General features: G+C 47.8%; 7 protein-coding genes across 7 annotated transcripts; 3 read left to right on the forward strand and 4 right to left on the reverse strand.

Moving 5' to 3' along the window:
• Positions 1 to 1,348: 1,348 nt before the first annotated feature.
• Positions 1,349 to 1,621, reverse strand: L228DRAFT_246625 (hypothetical protein). Its single transcript, XM_018332458.1, has one exon. It carries the CDS (start codon positions 1,603 to 1,605, stop codon positions 1,399 to 1,401), a length of 207 nt encoding a protein of 68 aa, XP_018189334.1. The 5' UTR covers positions 1,606 to 1,621; the 3' UTR covers positions 1,349 to 1,398.
• Positions 1,622 to 7,577: 5,956 nt separating this feature from the next.
• L228DRAFT_229502 (vacuolar protein sorting protein) lies at positions 7,578 to 12,471 on the reverse strand. The gene is made up of 3 exons (XM_018330503.1): positions 11,872 to 12,471; positions 8,441 to 11,793; positions 7,578 to 8,347 (listed from the first exon to the last, which is right to left on the reverse strand). The coding sequence occupies exons 1-3, from the start codon at positions 12,334 to 12,336 to the stop codon at positions 7,738 to 7,740; spliced, it is 4,428 nt and encodes a 1,475-aa protein (XP_018189335.1). The 5' UTR covers positions 12,337 to 12,471; the 3' UTR covers positions 7,578 to 7,737.
• Positions 12,472 to 13,009: 538 nt separating this feature from the next.
• L228DRAFT_246628 (amino acid transporter arg-13) lies at positions 13,010 to 14,632 on the reverse strand. The gene is made up of 3 exons (XM_018332459.1): positions 14,133 to 14,632; positions 13,841 to 14,053; positions 13,010 to 13,781 (listed from the first exon to the last, which is right to left on the reverse strand). The coding sequence occupies exons 1-3, from the start codon at positions 14,256 to 14,258 to the stop codon at positions 13,134 to 13,136; spliced, it is 987 nt and encodes a 328-aa protein (XP_018189336.1). The 5' UTR covers positions 14,259 to 14,632; the 3' UTR covers positions 13,010 to 13,133.
• A 162-nt stretch (positions 14,633 to 14,794) lies between these two features.
• Positions 14,795 to 15,755, forward strand: L228DRAFT_246629 (hypothetical protein). The gene is made up of 3 exons (XM_018332460.1): positions 14,795 to 14,971; positions 15,043 to 15,188; positions 15,274 to 15,755. Exons 1-3 carry the CDS (start codon positions 14,884 to 14,886, stop codon positions 15,412 to 15,414), a joined length of 375 nt encoding a protein of 124 aa, XP_018189337.1. The 5' UTR covers positions 14,795 to 14,883; the 3' UTR covers positions 15,415 to 15,755.
• A 139-nt stretch (positions 15,756 to 15,894) lies between these two features.
• Positions 15,895 to 17,118, forward strand: L228DRAFT_267748 (hypothetical protein; the record flags this gene model as incomplete). The annotated part of the gene is made up of 2 exons (XM_018335027.1): positions 15,895 to 16,349; positions 16,428 to 17,118. 2 exons carry the CDS (start codon positions 15,895 to 15,897, stop codon positions 17,116 to 17,118), a joined length of 1,146 nt encoding a protein of 381 aa, XP_018189338.1.
• Positions 17,119 to 17,174: 56 nt separating this feature from the next.
• Positions 17,175 to 18,530, reverse strand: L228DRAFT_246631 (cytidine deaminase). The gene is made up of 6 exons (XM_018332461.1): positions 18,390 to 18,530; positions 18,056 to 18,189; positions 17,869 to 17,926; positions 17,774 to 17,801; positions 17,556 to 17,637; positions 17,175 to 17,492 (listed from the first exon to the last, which is right to left on the reverse strand). Exons 1-6 carry the CDS (start codon positions 18,502 to 18,504, stop codon positions 17,451 to 17,453), a joined length of 459 nt encoding a protein of 152 aa, XP_018189339.1. The 5' UTR covers positions 18,505 to 18,530; the 3' UTR covers positions 17,175 to 17,450.
• Positions 18,531 to 19,079: 549 nt separating this feature from the next.
• Positions 19,080 to 20,957, forward strand: L228DRAFT_282469 (NAD(P)-binding protein; the record flags this gene model as incomplete). The annotated part of the gene is made up of 10 exons (XM_018336001.1): positions 19,080 to 19,478; positions 19,545 to 19,614; positions 19,701 to 19,724; positions 19,798 to 19,951; positions 20,058 to 20,296; positions 20,360 to 20,437; positions 20,492 to 20,556; positions 20,611 to 20,667; positions 20,733 to 20,863; positions 20,927 to 20,957. Exons 1-10 carry the CDS (start codon positions 19,434 to 19,436, stop codon positions 20,955 to 20,957), a joined length of 894 nt encoding a protein of 297 aa, XP_018189340.1. The 5' UTR covers positions 19,080 to 19,433.
• Between the last annotated feature and the right edge of the window lie 1,123 nt (positions 20,958 to 22,080).

Here is a 22,080-nt window from a genome sequence, read left to right on the forward strand (position 1 = left end):
GAGGGAGCGAGAGGAATTGAGGCTTCACGATTGAAGACTGAATTGTGAGATGGTCGAGAAAGAGAGAGGTGAGAGTGTTAAAGGGAATCAGAATGACCCCAAAGGTGACGGAGCAGGTGAGGAGGGGGAAAGCGTAGTGGTCATGCAAGTCAAGAGAGTAGGAGGGATAAGGGAAAAAGGAACCGGGTCGATCAATACATAAAAACATATCACCATCATGGATGATCGCAAGCATGGAGAGGATGGGATGGATGGATGTGGATAGTGCCCTTTAGACTCCACCCTTTCCGATCCGCTCAAGTACCCGATAAGTACTGGCAAAGTCCAGCGCTATCAACCCCAAGGCAACGCAAAGGCAAAATGGATCAATCGTAGTGAGGCATGTTACGCGGTCGGATGAACCACACCAGCCTCTATTCCTCTTTGACACATCTGAGAATACCGTGCGCATCCTCCCATCGATCGCTTGCGGTAAGTTGCCTTGGCAGCTACGAACAATTGAGAGTCCCTCGATGGACGAGTCAATTTCAAGGAACGATAATACCAATGGGAAAATGATCTCGAAAAAGTTACCTGGATACATAACGCACACCCACATTCTTATTTTGTCCAAAGCAGGATCAAGAGAGGGGTCCCGTCGTTGCTTTGGAATCCCCTGGAGAGCTCACCGTCGCACGCCCTGTCTTCTCTAGCGGCAGCCTCAGTCTCCGCATCTTTCAATTTCCCCCCCTCAAGCCAGGCATCGATTTGATCTTTGCCTCAGTCGGACTGGGAGTGGACTCTTAGATTCGCTTGTCCATCCATTTAAACACATGCTCGATAACGGGTAGCAGGGATGAGAAGTATACAATCTCCTTCTCTGGCTCTTACTCCTCTGTCTGCTCCTTGAAAGGATGGATGCTAATGGCGTGGGTAGTGCACGGTGCTTTCAAAGGCGATGGAAACGGAATCGCGCTCTAGACGCCACCAGGACGCCCAAGCTCCAATTGTTTGTGCGCGTGTGAGTGAGGTCTGGAATGTGTATAATACAGTATCCACACTGCATCTGCATGCCCCGTGGTCGCGGTGCAAAGACGCTGCCTCTCTTTCCCCCACTTGGAGCGGGTCAAGTTCGGACTACGTGCGTGTTGTGTGTGTGTGGGGGGGGAGAGGGGGAAAGGAGGAGGATATTGTTTTAACGGTGCAACGGGGGGCGCCATCGGATGGCATAGCGGTCGTCTCTTGACCTGATCGCCGTCGTGGATAGGCTCGGAGAACAGCCAGTGAGGATCCACTCAATTGGTCGCTTTCCTAAGCTACATTGTTACGCCTTGTTGGTCTACGAATTGGGCTGCACTGCTCGACCAAACACAACTTGGCGATCTCTTAACACGAATTGCCCTTCTACTGACCTGGGTACTAGACGAGCAGATTAATCGTCAATTCCATCCCATGGTAATACATAAGGACAAGCAAAAAAGTTCCTTTCTTCCCGTGCAATAACTCTGGGTGTCGACTACCACCTTGGTGGGAGTTTGAGTTCGAGCTGACATGAGGGTAGCGATAACGAGAGTACGGGGAAGCTACAGAGACAAGAGGTAGATTTGGCTCGAGTTCAAACGACATTGGCGATAAAACCTGGGGAGACAAGAGACCTCGTGCTCCAGTGTCGGGAGCGTACTGGCCACACCTAGCCTAAGGCACTGCTATCGTGTCCTTAACAGGACCCTCCCCCGGTCGCTTTCCCGGCTCTACTACGTATTCGGAATACGGCGACGAAAATCTCTCTCTTTCGAGTCCCAAGGTACTCGGTAAGTAGCCAATCTACAGCCGCGCCACCACAAAGACGTATGATGACATCTCGGGGATACTGTGAGAGTACTTCTCTTAGCCTGAATAGCACGCAGCCCAAAATTTCCCCGTTTGAGCTTTCGAAGTCCGACCGGGTGACACCAAATTGCTCTCGGTCTACGGAGCCAATCATACCGTGATTGGGATATCATTTCTTCCTTTTTATCCGTTAAACGCGTGATCATTAAGAGCTCTTCGCCGGGCCTTTGCTTTTTGCAAGGCAAAGGCGAGCAAGAAAGATTTGTTGTATTTTATTGGCCATTCCTCCAGCGGGTTTTTTGAGAAACCAAATGTGAGCTTGAAGGACCCAATCTCTAAGCGGGATACTTGAACATCAGTTTGTTTCCTTGGAAAAATACTTTTTTTTTGTGGAATGGTTTATCCTAGGGCCAACTACAAGGCGACCAACAAGGCGACAAACAGATGCTCCTCCTCTGCTCTCCCCCACGTTTCTTTCCCACTCCCGTTTTCCCCATCGGTGGGCTCGGCGTTAATCCCTACCGCTGTGGGTCTTTCTCATTGGCGAACAATGCAACGAGTGTCTGTCAGAGCAAGTCGGTCCGGACTCGCCGCATGCTCTCTCGTCTATTTCCCTCCCCTCACGCCATGTTCCAGCAAGCAGGACTGGGGTTTTCCTTGCGGGCTTTGAGTGTGGCTAGAATCACTCACCCATGTCGCTGATGTGTTGTTTATCCCTCTTGCAAAGACGCGAAGAGATCCGCCTATCCTCCTGCGTCTAGAAGCCGGATAAAACGTTTTATGCAAGTCACACACCTCTTTTCAAATGGTTAATCGCCAATGGTCCTGTCACCTGCCAATTGGAACAGTTACCAAGGTCTCTGTAAGTTAACTGTATACCCAAGATGACTAAGGTAATTTCAGACATTTTCTCCGTCGCTCATTCTCGGGAATTGACGGGACTGACCAAAATTCTCACTTACCTAACGTGCTACGAGAGCCCGAGGCAATAATTCCCCCATGAAGTTGTCGGCCCGTAGTCCGCGAAGTGTCATTACTAGACCCTTTTGATGGCGACACTCTGCAGTTATTCATAGCAGGGACTTTCCCCATTGAGAGCGGTCGACGTTGCTGCGTTCGGTGTGTAATGTCATTGGTGTCGGACTTGGGATGAGCTAACAAGTCCCTCCACCTCGCCTCGGGGCGTGCGGTAGCGCAGACCTAGTGGCTGACGTACTGACCAAGTATCTCACTGTAACTGCCCTCCCCTTTCCCATTGTCTCTTTGCGCAGAGAACCCTAACCGTGAAGGAAGATCATAACGAGTAATCATCCACCAGTAGGATTGTTTGCGTTATCCATCTTGCAATTCTGCCCGCTAAGTAGCCTTTTGATCCCTTTTGACGGGAGAGCAAGACGACTATTATTGAACGCTTATCTATTGACGCCATTAGGTCCCGTTCCAACCTGGATCCATCGATCTGATGTTCAAATCCAGTCGAAACCCCGTATTATCATCAAAACTGGCGTCCTCTTTCGATTGCTATGATTGGAACAGATGACGTTTATGCTCTTCTCCCTCTCTTGGGTTCTTGGTTCCGAGCATTGAATGGTTACAATAGCGACGATGATAACGTGATGGTGGCTGATTTTCTCTTTCAAAGACTTACAATACGACTTTCTGAATGCAACTTCCTGAAGAGGGGACAATTCCACACTACGGCAATGGATGAGCCGAAAAGATGCCTGATTTTCTCAGGCCATTATATTTCATCTGTTATGACGGTGTGAAAGATGGGCAATGTTTTTTATTTTATTTTTGAAGTGGGAGAGTCACTGGCTGTTTGAATTTAGCGGCGGGATTCTGCTCAGGGAAGTTCCCTGCTGAGCTCGCTCCGCTTTCCCCCCTTGTTGTTATTGGTATTTCTTTGCCCCCATCCGCCAGGCCACTCTTGCTCGTTCGTCTGCCTCTATCACCGGTGTCGAAACGGGCACAGGGAAGACCCTCGATGATATTCTGCAAGCCATCGCGACCCGATGGTAGAAGATCTCCTTTGCCTCAGTCGACCGTCGTTTCTTCTGTTTAGGCTAACAGGTCCCTTTCGGAGTATACGTAGTCGTCCATCCACCCTCTTGAAGGCGTGATGCGATGACTGGCTGCCGAATTGATCAGCAGCCCTGCGCCAATACGGCTCTACTGCAAGCCATGCATTGTTTTTCTAGGCGACGTGTGGCAGCAACTATTCTTCTTGAATGATGAAAGATATTTGTCCAACATTCTCGGTCAAAAGGCAATTCGATATAGCCAGAGATAGTTATAATTTGCTCCCCGGCATCATGGATAGAGTTTCGGCATCAGCCACCCGATCAAAAGGGCATTGAAGAAGCGGTGACCCGAAACATTGCCCCCCGTATCATCCTGTGCTGGGCCATGGCAAGTCCCCTCAGGAAGCTTATCCATTGTGTAACTTTGCATCATTGTCATGCAATTCTGTTTTGTATGTTTGCGAGAAAAGAAGAGCGTCAATTGAGGGTGTCAATTGAAAGGCGTTCAGTCTTCGGGCGCTTTGTCGGAGTGTTAAATGTCGATCGCAATCACATCAAGCTTCCCCAACAGTCGATCATAGAACCACGGACCACGAGTGGTTCATTGCCACACACGCGCGTGCATCGTGAGGTCGCGACAGGGGACTTTCGGTTGACTTTTCAATGTTCGTTTCGACTTTCCGGGGATCAGCATTTAGAGCCGATTGATTGCCTCTCTACCAGCGCAAGTTGAACGATGGAGAATTACCTTTGTACCGGACTACAGTAGGTGATCTTCATAGTTCCGTGCTGTTCTTGCACTCGCCAGCAGCAATGTCTCGGAATGCTGTAGTTTTGAACATTAAAAGTACCAGTATTGTATCATCAAAAGCACTGTATCACAGGACGAATATTAGTTCCGAGACTCGCAGGCCCCAGTCCAAATAGTACAGACAAACAGGTCCTACAATACAATGGCATAACGACACAGTATTTAAACCAATATAAATATCCAAAATGCCGTCATCGGCACTCTGCAGCTCTTTTCTCGTCATTGTCTCGGGACATTTAGCTTGGCTATCACCATGCAAGTCATTTTACTGTCACTGTCACTCTCCCTCCCCATCGTTTCCCCCTTGCTGGAGAAGGACCCAAGCTACTGTAAAATGACATTTCCTTTCGTCACTCACGTCCAGCCTGAGCACCGGAATAGTAGGGTTCAGGGAAAATCATTTCACTGCATGACTCGAGCATTGACAAGGTAAAAGGGTAATTGTGGAGAACCGTCGCGTCCCTGTATGAAATTGGGAATATGTTCCTCGTCCCCCCGCCCCCGGGGCCCCACTCTTTCCCCACTCCCACTTGCGGAACCTAGGTACATAGTCTCCCTGTCAAAAGGCCAGCCTCCTTACCTTCCTACCTAACCTAAGGTAACGATATTTACTGCTCGTAATGCTCTGTATCTTTTTTTTATTGTTATTCATGCGATCCGTGTTATCCATAAAGTGGAGAACGCAGTAACGCACTCGGGTAGAAAATCGACGGTAGGCGCCCAGTGCGCATCGCAGGCTAAGCCAGCACAGTTTAAACGCCATGGACCGCTGGGTGTTGCCGTCAGGGTCGCAGGGTCGTCTTACGTGTCTCGCAATGATCGTTCTCGATTCAGTTTAAGTTCTCTCTGTATTGCCCTAGCGTTAGGGTTTCTTATGCCCTGTACTCTAACTTGCATAACTTGCATAAATTTCATTAGTATTCCCATCCTTCTCTCGTCCCTTCTCATTCTCAATCATGTCCTTATACATCTTCTCTCTATATTACCTGCTGAAATCTACACAGATAGAGTACTTACACAGCTACATAACAATTTTATTTTGCTGTCCTGTTCTCTACCTCTACATTTGAGGTGCATGTCCATCATCCTCTTGTCATCTATCATCTATCATCCATCCTCTGGCATCTGTCCATCGTCAGTCGTCCGTCCGTATTCTACAATGCCCAGTATACAGCATACAGCACACAGCACAAAACATACAAGCATACCGTCTTTTGCATAACTTATTCATTATTAGTACACATCTACTTATACAGAGTAACAGAATACTCTATACTACCTGAGGTATGTTATGTCTGCACAACTATAAGTCTATACAATATACACTTTTTATACAGATCCTTGATCCTTTGATTCCTGAGGTACAGACTAAGAGTATGTTGAACTCGGAGCTTCATGTAACCAGTAACCAGTAACCAGGTAGCCAGGTCACCAGGTAACCATTTATATCATAAGTCTATAATGTTTGGATAGGTATAATATTACATATGGATATGGCCATATGTTACTACATAGTGCACTGACCTCAAGTTTTGACTTTTATTCTCTTTTGGCTGCTTTCGTCTGCGCCTCTTCGGCTTTTCGACGCTCTGACACTGACTCTAGCTCTTTGACTCTGCATCTTTGACTTTGATCTGCAAGTTGTATCGCTGAAACTGCAACCACTTACTAGAGTTGTAAGTTGTACCACTGCTCCCATACGTAGTCCGCCGGTGCCAGTGCCTGTGTCTGTGCCGGTGCCAGTGCCACTGTAGCGGTGAGCAGGCACTAACCTCTCCCGTATATATCCATCTACATCTGTACGTTTGTCTAGGTATGTTTACGTCTATATGCGTCCCTACGTCTCTGTCTCTACATATTATCCCACCAAATATCTACCTTACATCACCGCATTACTTGACCTTCTATACTCCGATTCCCGATTCCTGATTCCTGATTCCTGTAGATCCGCCATTTTCGGGGATCGGGTATACCCAATACCCTGTAACCTACAACCTATACGGCATACCCTACGACCTATGACCTACAACCTCCATGCAATCTACTATGTAAAATCTACAATCTACAGTTTACAATCTACAGTTTACGATATACAATTTACGGTTTAGGATTTACAAGAATATGTTTGTAGAAGAGCCCGAGGACCGAGGGTAAGCAATGTTAGCAATGTTAGCAATTGTAGCATTTAGCTACCTGCCTAAGCTTAGATACTATACCGTATACCCGATACCTGGATACTATTTATCATTTCTGGTCAGTAGTCATGACTCAGTGGTCATTAGTCGCCTGGTGACATGATGACTGCCGACGTGACTAATTGACAATTTGGCAATTTGACAAGTTGATGATTGAAGCGACCTTAACTTACAACAACAACAACAACTATAAGAAGGCAGCGGAAGAGCTTTACTACGTTAATGTTTATGCGGAATAGCAGAGGTCTATACGATCTGGCTCATCTTATATGAGTCCATGACACGCTTCTGGAAAAAATGTAAATTGTAATCATACAGTGCGCAGCAAGGAATACTAAATAAGACAAGTAAAAATAAATAAACGCAAAAACACAAAAACAAATACAAAAAAGATATCAAAAGAAAAGAATGTCACAAGGGAACAAAAACAAAAACAAGAAACAGAAAAAAACAAAACAAAAAAACAAAGGAAAAAAAGTGAACAACGCACAACAGCGGGGATTCGCTGGTCGTCACCGACCCAACTACTAGTCCGCCGATCTGAGGCTTATGTATGGCAGAGCGGACGGGATGCCCAGTTCTCCTCAGTCTATGGTCGTACGTGCTAGGAATGCAAAAGATTGGGAATATATACCTTTGACTTTGGAGCTGTTTGGGCTTTTACACTCAATACGAAAATTGGAATGAACATGCCCTAATGCTAATGATACGAATGCCCTTTTACGGACAGATGGATTAAACCCAGCAATTTCTTCAGCATTAAACCATGCATAGGCTGTCAATGTCTATCCTACAGAATAAAAGTAACATGTGAATTCACTAAAAGTAGGTCTAATAGTCATGCATCAATTCGCATCGTAATACCCCAGTAATCATATCTACTGATCCAATAACCACGCTATACATCCTCGTCGCTCTCGTCTCCTAATAGCTCACCCTCATCCGTATCCACCACCGCATAATCATGTCTACCCCTTGCAAACGAGCTTCTTGTCGTGTAAGTGCGCTGGCCGCCAGACCGACCAAACCTGCCTGCGACACTTCTCCATAGAGACGCAGCGAGGAGTGGAATGGCAGCAAGGACGGCGACGAATCCTGAGAGTGCCGCAACTGGATATGTGACCCAGGGACTGTTGGTGTCGAAGCTGGGACCGGATTCGCCCAGACGAATGCGCCCAAACTTACCGTCCCAGTTACGCCAGACCCAGTAGCCGATACCTGTGGCGACGGCAAATGGGACAGTGATGGCGAAAAACAGTCCCACGCCGGAAATTCCCTTGCGCTTCTTCTTGAAGTCTTCTTCGCGGCCAGGGCAAGGGTGGACTTGGCCTGTAAGTTCGAGCTCGCGACCGCCCTGGCAAGTGGAGAGCGGAATACGACGGTAGCCAGTGGGCTCGTAGAATTCGACTGCCTCAGGATTGGCAGCGCAGTATTGGGAGTGGTCGGGTTCAGGAAGGCCTTTGATGAGTCGGCACGCACCATCGTTTTCGAGCTCATAGTTGTAGTCACTGCAAAACATTTAGTATTGCTGGCTTGGAACGTAGAAACGGTGAAAAACACTCCACAAGAGGAGCGTGCATAATGTCAAAAGAAGAACATACCATTCAAAGTCTTGCCGGGTGCAGGTGCAATTTCGTGAAATTTCATGAAGATGCTGGATCTTCTTGCCGTTGAAACACACTGCATCCGGCTTCTTGCGGTGGTATCGTGCCACATGGCCAAAGAGACAATTATCTTCCTGAAGAGGGTGCTTGGGTTCCCAAAGGTAGTAGTCAGACTTGGGATCCTCAGGGTCATCCTCGTTCAGGAAACACTGGGTATCAGAAAGTCCAGTAAAGTCAAGGTTCACGGTTGCAAACTTGTCACTTCCACTAGATGTCTCCTTGCCCCAGAGGAGGAAATTGCGAGAGTTGTCGCTTGGAACAGTCGAGATATCCTCAACCAACATCTTTCCTTCGGTAAATTTGTATTCACGCCAATTCTTGCCTTCATCAAGCGTGTAGAAGACAACGTCAGTCGGAGTACTCTCAGAGACAATCACAATGATAGATCCCTGGTCACCATATTCCCACATGTACGTTCCCTTTTTAGCAGCTGACCAGGTGATTCCGCCGTCACTAGTGATAAAAGTGTCACCGTCCTTGTACCGGCCAAGGTACTCGCCGACGTTTCCAACTGCCATCATAAGGCCAACCGCTGATGGCGACGAAAAGGTGTCTCGTGGGTCCTTGCGCTCAGTGTAGCCATGCAGATGCAGCGAACATTTCTGGATATCTCCCTTGCAGTCATACGAGGTGCCATCGGCATCCTTGGCTGGTGGGTCAATGAAGCTCCACTCAGCCCCGTCATTGTGCGTGATCATGCTCTTGAGCTTCTTTGCCTCACCAGTAGTAGCCCCCTCGGCGTTATCGACAATGTTCACAATAGCAACACCGTCAAGGCCCTGCATCTTTTCAAAGTCGACATAGCCATGGCGGTTTCGATTGACTGCGCTCAGACTTAGGACATACGAGGTGCCGTTGGAGTTGCTCTTGATGATCGAACCGTACTCGTGGTCCTCCAGCGTATTGACAGTCACATGGAGAAACACAGAATGAGTAGAGCTGTCCAGCACAGTATATGCTTGCTGATGTGGCACCCGGAAATTGGGGGGGAATAGAGCATCGGCAAAAGTCTTTCCGTCCACGCTGGCATCGACCTTGAGCGTTTTCTGATCCTCATCTTTTGCTGCCACAATGATAAATTCGGACATGGTAGCGAAATCAACAATGTCATCAAAGTAAATCTTGCTATCCTGAAACCAGTTCTCGCTGGCAATCAACTGCAATGGCTTGTCCGGATTTTCATCCTTGAATTGTTCACAATAGACAAGCTCTTCGCTGCCAGCACGGTCATCATCGGCAACGAACTGGCATTTGCGAACGTAGCGGAGAAGTGAATGCCACTCATCGCCGAGCGAAGTCGAATAGTACGCCACAGCGTGACAGTCAGTTCCAAATCCATCGCAGCCTTTCGATCCCGTCCATATCAGCCAGTCTTTCTTCTGTGGATGGAAACCAATAATTTGCAAACGATGCGTATTTGGTGGAACTGGTGCCTCAAATTCGTGGATTGTGTAGCCACGGTCAGTAGAGTAAAAGACCTTCTTGGTGCCGGTAATGAAGAAGACATAGTCGTTAAAATAACGATGAGGGTAGATGGCCAGGATACTTTCGCCCTTTAGTATCTCTTCCCAGGTCTTCCCATGATCATGCGTAATGAAAACATCTTGTTGGTCAGTGCGCAGGATGATGGTCTCATCCTCGCCATGGCTCGTCTCCGTCCGCTCGAGGTAATAGTATTCCCTGTAGCTATTCGAATCAAACGTTGTAGGTTCATGGGAAACCTCGCCACTCGCTGGCACCTTGACCGTGTCTCTGCAAGGTCTATCAACAGGCTTTTCCTTGTCGACAGAACCTTCCATCCGTATGTCGCAGTGGTCACCGGGAATCAATCTCCAACCCGAGCTTCCCTTGAACGTATCGTCCGCACTCTTACATTCTCCCTCCGGAACGGACAGCCTCGCAACAGGTAAACACTCGGTACGGTCCCCAGATCGCACAAAGTTATAGTCACATTCGAAATCTTCTTCAGTGCATTTGCATACTTCATACTGCCGCACGGGATCTTTGAACTCCTCATCGATGAAGCAATCTGCATCAGGCTTACGCCTCAGGTAATATTCCTTGTGGCCCATGAGGCAGTCGGGTTTGCCCTCCTCATCGAGTCGGGCATACCACTTCTCAAAATCCTTCTCGCCACATTTGCGCTCATGCAGTCCCTCAAAATCGAGAGAAATGATTTCATGTTCAACCTTTGAACCGGTTCCTTTGTCGGCGATCAGGACAAATTTCAAGCTGGTCGAATCTGGTGTGGTTGAGAGTTGCATTGCTCGGACCTTTTCATCAAGATCAAGGGATTCCCAATCCTTTCCGTGATTGATTGAATACTTGACCTTGCTTGTCGACTCGGTATCTTTGATGGCCACCAAGACAGAGCCTTGATCGCCAAATTCATATATATGTGGCTCATCCAAGGCCTTTCGCCAAGTCAGCCCGGCATCGTCCGACACATAGAGGTCTCCATGTTTATATGGTTTGAGGAATTCTCCAGTGTTGCCAACTCCCATGACGAGCCCAGGGGCTGGACTAGAAAAGATGCGCCCGGAATTGCGCATTTCCGTGACAGAGTGTAGATGAAGATTATCTTTGCCGACTTTGAGATTTTGAAACGTCCGACCATCATCAAAGCTAATCCGACTTTGAATCTTCCTGTCTGTGCCAATAATCGTGTCCTCAACTTCTTTCCAATTCTCGACTGTATTGACCAGGACAATTCCGTGAATGCCCTGGACCTTTTCAAAGTCGACCAGGCCGAGAATGTTGCGATTCGTATGCTCGACGTTGCGAGTAAAGTATGTGCCATTGGAGTTGCTGGTGAAAAGAACGCCCATAGGATTCAAAGGTCTGGTGGTCATAACATCCAACTGGATGCTATAGTTGGTTGACTCAAGTATAGTATAGGCATCTTGCTCCAGCTTATGCTCTGCGGGGAATTCGGCGCGATGCCACGTCTTTGCATCGCTTGTGACGTAGAGCGCTAGCTCGTCCGTGTTCTCAGCCTTTGCTGCTGCCACAATAAACTTCTTCACAGCAGCCATATTGATGACACCGGGAACCGTGCGACCACTATCCAAGAGAGGCTCAACTTCTTCAATGAAGTAGTTGTCTGATACGACCAAGCGGAAATCCTTGGGCAATGGAGAATATTTTCCTTCCACAACACAAATGATTCGATCTTCTTCTTCGGCATCTATTCCGGAATCAAAGACATTTGTGGATTGTGCAAAAATGCACATTCGAGTGCTGTCGCGCAGCTTTCGAGTCGTCTCAAAGCCATTAGTTGTATAATAGGTCTACGTATTTCCAATGACAAGCACATTGTTAGCCCGTTTGGGATCAATCTAGGAGAAAAGAATAAGAGCAAGACTTACCGCATCTTTGCATGTCCAACCCTCACAATCGCTTGCATGATACAGCACCCGGCTGCTGTCGGCAGCGTGGAAGCTAACTAACGGCGAGGACAAGCTCGGAGGTGATTCCGTGCTGAATTTCTGCCAAGTCTCACCCTGATCTCTTGTGATCCAGTGATCGGTATCGATGCCAAAGACGTAAGCAATTTTGTTATCGTACGGATGCTTTATTAACTTCCAAGCTCCATTCTCAGGAACGTCTTTGAGGCGGTCCCAGGATGCGCCAGCGTCGCTGGAGCGGAAAACGTTAGATGCTTCGGCATCGTGAATTAAAATCGTGTCTGTATCGTCAAAGTAAAATAATTCAGAAGGCACACCGTCGAGTGTCGTCTTCGAAACAACCGGGTCTACCTTCTTTGCGTCTGCGAACCAAGCTAGGAAGAGACATGCCAATATGGCACACCAGGAGGAGCTCAACCTCGTCATCTCGAAATACTTGAGAAACTGTTGGCCGTCATGGAGAACTGCTGAGCTGGTCCAGTATGCCTTGAGGCACAAGAAGCTCTTGATGATTGCTGGCTTCGTACCTTGTCGTGAATGTTTGGATGCAAATGGTGGCCTAGATGAGTACGGAGTAGGGGACCGGTTGGCCTAATGTCGGTGGTTGGACAAAACACGTTTGCAGCTGACGGGAAGCAAAGTTTCGGGTACATAATTTTACTCATGTAGTTGGTAGTCGGAATAGGTATCAGTACCTTCGGAAGCTCATCCCCGAGACGCCGCGCCACACGTCAAGGCAGGCACCAGGCGCTGTTATTCAGATGGTTACTAAGGTATCTGATCCTCGAAAGCTACTGCCGACAACAACTGACTCTCAGATGCGGACTAATCTGAAGTTAATCAATGACTCCTCACGAAAAGTCCATCAGAGAAGCTGGCAGTTTATCGTCAGCCTGTCAATTTTTACTTTCTGCTCACGACAGGATAGAGCAGAAAACAAGAGCTGACGTGGATGCCACAAATGATCCATGGAGGCCGTGACAATTGGGCAGGACCCAAACAATTTACATGTCAATCTAAATGCGTCTGTAGCTTAATTCCAGGCATTGGAATATGCTCATAGCTGGCACGATTCACAATCATTTGATCATCAAAAGTTCGACACCATGAAAGTCCTCTATAAGTCGTCTAACAAACATCTTCAAAGATGAAAAAGCGAACTGCCAAAAAATGCTCCAAACCTTTTCCCAAGTGATATCTACCCTCGCCATGCAAAGAAACGCCTATGAAAATGCACCCCTCAGACACTCATAAATCGTGAATATAAACGCTGAACTAGGGGCGGAGCGAGCCACGGTAATACCGCAGCCTCTGTACAAGCCCCCAAGTCCCTGTTGGCGCCAGAGAAGCTTTCCGGTGCCCAAAAAGGTTCGCTTTCCATGCGTAGCTAAGCTCACATCTTCGGTCTGCATACGCGATTTAATCGTATCTGCGGGATAAAAGAGAAAATTATAAGAGATGCCGGCCGCGGCGCCAGCAATGAGTTGCTGGTAAATGGGCAGCGAAGCATCTGGATTACCGTGCGCCGATGAATAGGCGCGGAATAGATGAGTAACCCCTTCGTAGGCTCCAAACCATGCGGATGACCCGCCAGTCTCTCGGATAAGTGTGCCTAGCTGACCATGCCAGAATCCGCCAAGTCCCTGATACTTATAAACTGATGCAATGACTGCCAGTGGACCAGGAGCTCTAAGCTTTGCCGCCGAGGGTGTCAAAGGGACTTGCATCTTGCATTTAACGAGCTCAATTGGCGTAAGCAGGATAGAGGTGAAGGCTCCAGATGCGGCTCCGCAGCCGAGAAGAGCAGACATTGGAAGGGGCTGTTCAGCCGGGAAAATTGTTGCTCGTAAAATGTCTTGAGAGAGCCGGTACTACAGATAAGGTTTTAGCTGAAGGTCTCAATCGAGAAATTGATTACTTGAATGCGTACACTGAAAAATAAGCTACTTGTTTCTACAGCAGCGCCAAATAAGGGCGCACTGATGCCTCGGTACAGTCCTCTTACGCCATCGTGCCGAAACGATTGTCGAAAGCAGTCGAGCGGACCATTGTATCGTAATGGCTGGTGGTCAGGCTGCGATTGGAGGCGTACTTTAACGGTATCAAATGGGTACTCGACGAATTTCCCTGCTATGCCCGCAGCCTTCATACGAGCGGGTCGTTAGCATACTTGTGCAGAGAAGAGGTCAAATCGAACAATCACAGGGACAGCAGAAACTCACTGATCCAAAGACAATATCTTTCGCCGCCTCAAGGCTCTGGTTGCTTGATTCTGCTCTTCCAACCATCTTTTCGGCCGAGATAGTATCCTCAATCATCACGGCCATCGGCCGCTCTGCGGCTTCCATCCTCTTGGGTTACTTGCAAAATGAGGGGATTTTTCGTAGAGACGTTGCGAAATTTAAAAAGGCACAAAGAGAAATGGGAAACGACGTAAGACAGAGTGTTATCTCAGACCCATTGCATTCCAACGAGGATCCACTGCGGAGTCGAGCGGTGTGCCCAAAAGAGAGGCGGCCTAAATTGTGGGGTCTTTGTCGTGCTTGGCCGAAGATGTGACACACTTCAGACCTCTCGAAGTCTAATCAGATGGAGACCACAATAATAATTCCCTTGTCTTGCAAGGCAAACGTAGAGTCTTGGGTATGTAAAGTACAAATGTATAAAACAAAATAGATCATGTAGCAAGCCAAAAAGAAAAAGCAAAGCAGTTGGTCTAAAGGCAACAAAAATTTTTGGTCTAGGAGGGGGCCAGATTGTGCAAACGGCAGGGATTCAATTTAGGGCGGAGTGCGATCGGCATGTGCAAAATTATCTTATCCGATGGAAGCCAATCAGATAATCTTTCCGCCATGCCGCTTACGAGAAATTTCAGGCCGCTCAATCTTCTAGTTCCAAGAGAAAGAGCCGGGAAAACAGGGAACAATCACCCCCTCGTACTGAATTATTACTTCATTTTTGAGGGTGATCAAAATGTCTACCGACACTGCAGCGACTGCTACGGCTTCGACGCCGGCTGAGCAGCCTGGAAGTACCGTTGCACCTGGCATGCGCAAGAATGGTACGAAATGCTCTGAAATCGTCCCGCCTTTTGGCATTTCAGTCCAAAAGACTCTGACATGTGGAATACAGGAAAGCAATGGCATCAACCTAAGAGGCCATTTCGCCCCCATGCGGGACTCACGAGCTATGCCAAGCGTGCTGAGGAACGGAAACAACTTGCTGCTATCAAGTCCAAGGAAAAGGAGATGAAGGATGAAAAGGAAGCCGAGCGCAAGGTAGGTCCAATCTAGATATATTGGTTACATCCAGTCGAATTCGACCATTTGGGAAGGCGCAACTCATCGCTAACTGATTTTGCAGCAACGCATCCAGGCCATCAAGGACAGACGGCAAAAGAAGGAGGAGAAGGAGCGATACGAGATGCTGGCCCAGAAGATGCACCATAAACGAGTCGAACGGTTGCGACGCAGGGAAAAGCGAAACAAACTTTTGAACTCATAAAATCATCATCATTCCTCTTGACCTTTTCAAAGGTTCATTAAAGCGGCGTTTTGGGAGTGCTGGCGGCAGAGGTTTAGTTCGCAAGACGGGTCTTTTCAGTTTCTGAAACCAGCATGGAAATATTCATATACCTGGAGCATCAGCACCTTCCTAATTTTCTTCTGCCTCTCTTATACAATGTATACAATGCGGAGGATACAAGTTCCATGAATGTTTAGCCCATAGTGCAATCTGGCATTTATCTACGCTCTGAGAGTTCTGCTCCTACTTCTCTCGCTCACTAAAGAGCTTTGGCATACATCCACACATACTATACAATGCAGATTTTCATTATGAACCAGTCTTGATAGACCTACTGCTTTGAATTTTCAAAATCGTTGCGAATCCTTGTTGCAACCAGCCATCTAAAACCGCTTGTAAATATCGTCTTTTTCCACATCGAGACTGGGGCCCTGACGGGCCTCGGGTAACTAATTCGCGATGACGATATGGGACCTGGGAAGCAGCCCTTCCCGCCTCATTGCATTGTTTACGGCTTCGATGGATAAATATAACGAGCTTGCGTTTCCCTCGAGGACAAAGCTCAGCCGTACTCAGACTTCAGATGGCAACCTGACGCCTTCGAGGTCGGCCACTACGCCGATCACCGGCAAGCGGGCGCATCGACACTACCCTCATCGGCACCATCATCACCATCATCATCATTTCCGCGACAAGTCTGGGCCGCAGTCTGCAACTGCAATTCAACCGTCCTTTACTTTTGGCGAGTATGGACATTCCAAAGGGAGTTGGAGCCTGGGTGGCACGCCCGAGGACAGCGTGCCGGTAAGTCGCAGGGAGAGCTTGACCCCAGGGGTAGAAGGGAAAGTAGCCCGGCGGCCCCCTACCGCGGAGGAGAACGCCCAAGCATATGAAAAGGCAAGATTGCGAAACGAGTGAGTAATCCAAGAATAAGTCCTCGTCCTGTTGGATACTGCCTACGGTGAATTCATGGCTAACTGTCAGCTTTCCAGCGAATTGCGCGCGACTCTCAACAACCTCTCAACGCAGTCTACGATTACTACTCGTCGCCTTGATGAGACCTACTATAGCATTCTTGAGAAAGTGTCCACGCTTCAGTCTAGCATCCACGCGTTGAAGGAGCTGACTGAGCATGTCTCCCGCCTGCGCGACGATTATGAACAGGATACGTCTCAACTGGAGGCGGAGATGAATGCGCAGATCGATGCACTGGACGGTATTGAAGCACAGGCGGATCGTATCAACGCGCTGCAGGGACGTGTCAAAGAAGGACGAGCCAAAGTCGATGCACTGGGGAATCGGCTGGAGGATGTAAGGGCAAAAGTTGAGACCTGGGAGAAACGAGAGGGAGAGTGGCAGTCGAGAACAAGTCGGCGACTCACCATCATATGGGGCACGATTCTTGGGATAATACTTGTCCTTTTGCTCGCCTTTTTCTTCCCGTTCAAGCACATCTTCCGTTCTGGTGGCCCGCCGATCATTCCGAAGCATCCCAATGACACTTGTTCCGGGCCAGACGTTCCAGATGAAAATGCTCTGGGTGCACCACAATCGCAACTCTTCTACGAGACAAATCCTTGGAGCCTGAGCGCGGCAGTCTCTTCGACTAAAAGCGCAAATGCGCGCGCCACAGATGCCAACGCTTGGGAGCAGAGGATATTTCGAGCCTTTGATGAACTATGACATGGAAGATATTATGTTGCCATTGGCTCACGCAAATTACGATAGAAGTCAATTTCTGTTCAAGAATTGACTCTTTATTGAAGCTCTCTGATATGACCTCTGAGAGATTTCTGAGTCTCTTTGGCCATAACCGCTTACTTTCTCGGGCCTTTTGGGCATTACCAAGAAGACTCCCTCGGAAAAACTTGGTGTCAAAGAAATTCGCACAGTACTCCCAAATCAAACACACCTACACCGCCTTCATCCTGGATATATAGCACCGACTCCGCCGTTTCAAGCAAACACCAAGTGTTCAGAAAAAGGTTTCTCGTACGCATAGCGCAGCCGCGCAATTAGGCAGCCAGATCCGCAGGGCCAAAAGACATAGGTAGGAGCTATTGATATCAATGATCAGCGCCAAAAAGAATAAGTCATTGCTCCTTATGCGGTGTACCAACCTCCTCAACAGTTCGGACAACGCAGTCGCCATTCTTGTCATACATGAAAATGGGCATTTTAAGGTCGCAGAATTCGCGGATGCTAGAGTCCTCAGTCAGCGGCTACCATTTCCGTTATGTCTGGACAGATTGTTGGAGCTTTCTGTAATGCCATAGGAGATGCGGTGAAATAAAGGATTAAAGGCGGTAGAGATAGACCAGCGCGAATGTAGACTTACAATTGACGACACATTCCGCATGGCGAAGCTATTTCAATATCAGCCTGCTTTGCATCCAATCATGCTTCATTCAAGATTCTTATTATTGGCCTTACCCGGAGGAGTGATGTTTGTAGAAACGGCGAGCGCCTTGAAAGACCTTTGTCCCTCTGTCTGCATATATCATATCTCATTAGCCGCTTATTCTCTTCGGTTGATTCGTTGTAGATCTCCTCGCGCAGCACTGATTCCCGACAACCCCGGAAACCAAATTATCTAGGGAATGAGTCCTGAAAATCATACCACTGCCTTGGACAACGCCGTCCGCTCGGCGCATAATCCAACTGGATAGCTTGCGTTCTCGACATTTGCTCCGGATATCAACGCTCCGTCATGAGTAAGAAGACATGCGCCGACTTGGAATTTCGAGTACGGGCCTAGATCAAACACCAATTTCTTAGCATATTATTTTTTTCCCCTTTCTAAAAGAAATCATTTCGCCAATTCCCCACTGGATAATTTATCAGAGGGATTGTTGGATTTTTCTTCTTCTTTTCGCAATCATAAAACCTCCTCCCCAATCAATACAACCGTGATGGAGATGCTGAAAGCTAGCTAAACATTGAAATAAACTCACAGTAAGCCCTTCCTTTAGCACTCGCGCATTCATCCCGCAAATTTTGCAAAACTGAAGGCTCAATGTCCCATTTCGAAGCAAGTGAATGCGTCTCGGTGTTGATAATCTGTGTCATATTGAAAGGAAAGAAAGGGAAAGGAGGAAAGGAAGGAGGGAAGGAGGGGCATGCGGGACATTGCGGCGCGTCGGATTTAAAGGGCCAGCTGCAGCTAGATTACGTCCATATTAGGGAAGGATGAGATCTGATAAGATCTTATGACTAGCTTTCTGGTTTAACTTAGCTTCGGAAAGCCTGGCGAGGGGCCGACAGGCGTAAGAGATAAGGAACGTAAATGCATGAAATAGAGAATGTTGAAATTACTGAGACCGGCCAATGGAAATTATATGGATCTATATCTAGCGTGATTCACATGGTAGAAGGATATGAAATCATCTTTATTTCTTGAGAGATTGAATTTTTAATATCATAATTTTTTTCCCTGCAAGTTATATGGGAAAAAGCGTGAGATACAATTTTCATGTGAAAGGTACAGCACGCATATGTTTATCCTAGTGCAAGTCCATCAATGATGTCTGTCTCTTGCAAATTTCACAACATTCAGGATCAGAATTAAACATTCGAGCCTACTCCTAGATGGAACTGCATTTCTTGAAGATAGCTAATAATTATCCAAAGTATTCCATTGAAATAGCGGGATCACTGACGGAAAAATATTCCTCCGGCACGGGCAATGACAGCACCATACTCTAGGCCAATTCTCGCGGCGCGATAAGCAGCGGTATCATTTGTCTATCATTGACGTTGTGTCAATCCGCCTCCGAGGAGATACAGCTCCGCATTGGACAGCGAAACGTGACAAGTCATTGGAAGCTTTTTCTTTTCTCTCGTTATAGTCGCCGACTCATCATGTTCTTAATTTCTCTTTCCTACTCCAATACGTTCAGCTTCCTTTTTGACTGGCCTTTCCATTAATTCTTGGTATTTGTTTCTGCCTCTTTCGTTTCGCGAGCATAGAGAGCTACACCTTCCGCTGCACTCCAAAAATGGACTCAGAGTATTTTTCGCCTTATCGATCAGACGGGAAGCTTGTGTGTAGCCGTGGCCAAATTGTTAATCATTTAAAGCATTTTATTCATTAACACGGGTGAAACTAGTACGGCTTCGTCTGCGTCGTGACTGGCGCGACTCGGCCAGTGGGTAAAGCTATTGCTCTAGAATTAGCCGGTTAGTATTTCCATCCCAATGTACGCGAATACGCCAAATATAAGACATGTCTATCTGATGGTCATGCTAATTATTACACGTTGTAGCTCACGGGGCGGCTTGTGTCTACGGTGCGAAACACTCTCTACAAACCGCCGATTTGACTTCTTATGGACTGCATAACTTACTTACACCTAACTCCAGCATGTTCGGTTGCACCGAGCGAGAATTATCTCGAGCTTGCGGAAGAGGTCAACGCAGCTTACCCGAACACGAAAGTTATTGGATACCCGTATAATATCTCGAATGAGGAGGACACACTTGGGCTAATTGACGATGTGTTGAACACCTGGGGAAGGTGAGGTCACGACTCCGTTTGAAATCCGCGCAGGGCCATGGAGACGTTTGGGCAGAAAGAGGTTTTCCTTTCCTTACCGATTCAGCCGCTGATCGTACACACCTAGGCTTGACGTTTGGGTCTGTAGCTCGGGGCTTCTTGGTCCGCCCTCGATTGTGGAAACAACCCCCGACGACCTTCGAAAGTGCATCGAAGCGAATTCGATGGCGCCCTTCTATGCGCTCAAATATGCTCCGCCGGCAATGAGTAAGACGACACCAAAGGGAAATTATCCTAATGCTGCGCCCAAAGATCAGAGCTATGGTAGTATTATCGTGGTGAGCTCTGTGGCGAGCACCTATGGAGGTAAAAGTCCCTCGATTTGGTAAACCTGGACCATATTTTCTGACCGCCTGTTTTTCTGAGCAGGTTGCTGGGGACCATGCTTCACCATGAGCTCGCATGCGGCCTTGGGTGTTGTCAGAGCTGGCGTTGCAACATTGAAAGGTATGGTCCGCAACTGATTGGGCACTTTATGGGGCTCCCTGACAAGATTGACAGGAACCGGAATTCGGATCAATTGCATATCTCCGGGCCAGATTGATGTAGGTGTGGACCTGAAGGATGTAAGTATATCCTCTTTGTAAATGAAAATTTTCTCTTCAAAACTGACCAAAAAGTTTGACGCTCGGGGACTTCACTCTCAACTCCCTCCGGCCGCGTTGCAGTCGAACGAAGTAAGTTTTCGGGAGACAGCATACGCCCTTTCTTCTAGAACAATTTGAGCTGAGATTGCTAGCAGGCCCAAAAACAGCACATTGGCCTCGAACGTGCTGGCTTGCCGATGGAGGTGGCCCGGGTAGCGGGATTCCTTGCTAGTGGCTTCAGTAGCTATATCACTGGAGCCAATTTGGTTGTCGACGGTGGAGCATCGTAAGTATTTGCTGTTGGGATTCCGTGCTGAGCAATTCTTGACACTGATGGATTAACGCGTAGGACAATGTGCCCATTAACTGTACCCATTTGAAATGACGTGATAATTTGCTCGTCGAGAAGCTCCATTATAGATTCGTAGACTTAGCTCGAGATCCTTGAGATCCTTCCAAATTTTTTTTTTGAACTTGTCAGAGACGCGAAGACAAACAAGCAATTATTCCAGACCAATCAGAGCCCAACAATGTCTGTCTGCTAATAATGCCTCCTTCGTGCGGCGAAGAAGGACGGCTTAATGGATCCTGTGACACATTATAAGCAATCTGGGCCATTCAATCGGAAACGCTGCAAATGGCGGTTATCATCTTTGCCGCTAGCGACAAGGATGAGGCCAGTAAGCCAGACTGGCGTGAGCCTGCCACTACGGCACTTCCAGCTCCGGTCTTTGGAACAAAGAAATGATCAAGCGAAATCTGCCAACAGTGGTCAATCTGGCATTCTGGAGTCAATTGCCATTTCCAACACGTAGAACAGTCATGCAGTATGCTCTTCATGCTTTCTCCGCGTTGGCGAAATTGCCAGGCTGATGCTGCCATTGGAGCAAGCATTGGACCTAGAAAGCTTAGATCTGAGCGAAGGAGAAAGTGTCCATGCCGCCGTTTGATCTTACAATGCTATTTCGTCCTAGAGGGTGTTTTGGAATTAACCTGACCCTGTCAGCAACTTCTTTTCGAAGTAGCGAGGTGGTTTAGACACAAACTATCCCGCGAGGGTAGGGAAGAGCTTTGGAGGGTCTTTCTTTTTTCGAAAACTGCTTGTTAAACTAATAATTATGGCCTTCAGGCGATGGGCTTCTCAATCCAAGTTGTACCGCTGCACGATATTGATAGCGACATTTGAAAGAGGACTGATTTTACCTTAGTATCTCACAAAACCAGACTGACCTGCCGTTGTCGCTCACATTACACAGCGTAATTGCTGTCGCCCACGCTGTCGTAGCTGCGGGGCCCGTGCAGCAGGGCCATGGGTTCGAACGGTGCTGCCTGCTTGCGCGTGGTTATGCCGCCACTCTAACCATTCTCCACAGCCATTTGAAAAAAACCGATTTTGATTGATCGTGCTGTATCACTGATGAACTTGTTCTATTCCATTTGCTGCGCCGCGATTAAACGCTGAAAATCCAGAACAGGTGGTCCTTCGGTCATCGCCGTCAGGTC

Source organism: Xylona heveae (assembly GCF_001619985.1).
Source record: "Xylona heveae TC161 unplaced genomic scaffold L228scaffold_4, whole genome shotgun sequence".
Lineage (NCBI taxonomy): Eukaryota > Fungi > Ascomycota > Xylonomycetes > Xylonales > Xylonaceae > Xylona > Xylona heveae.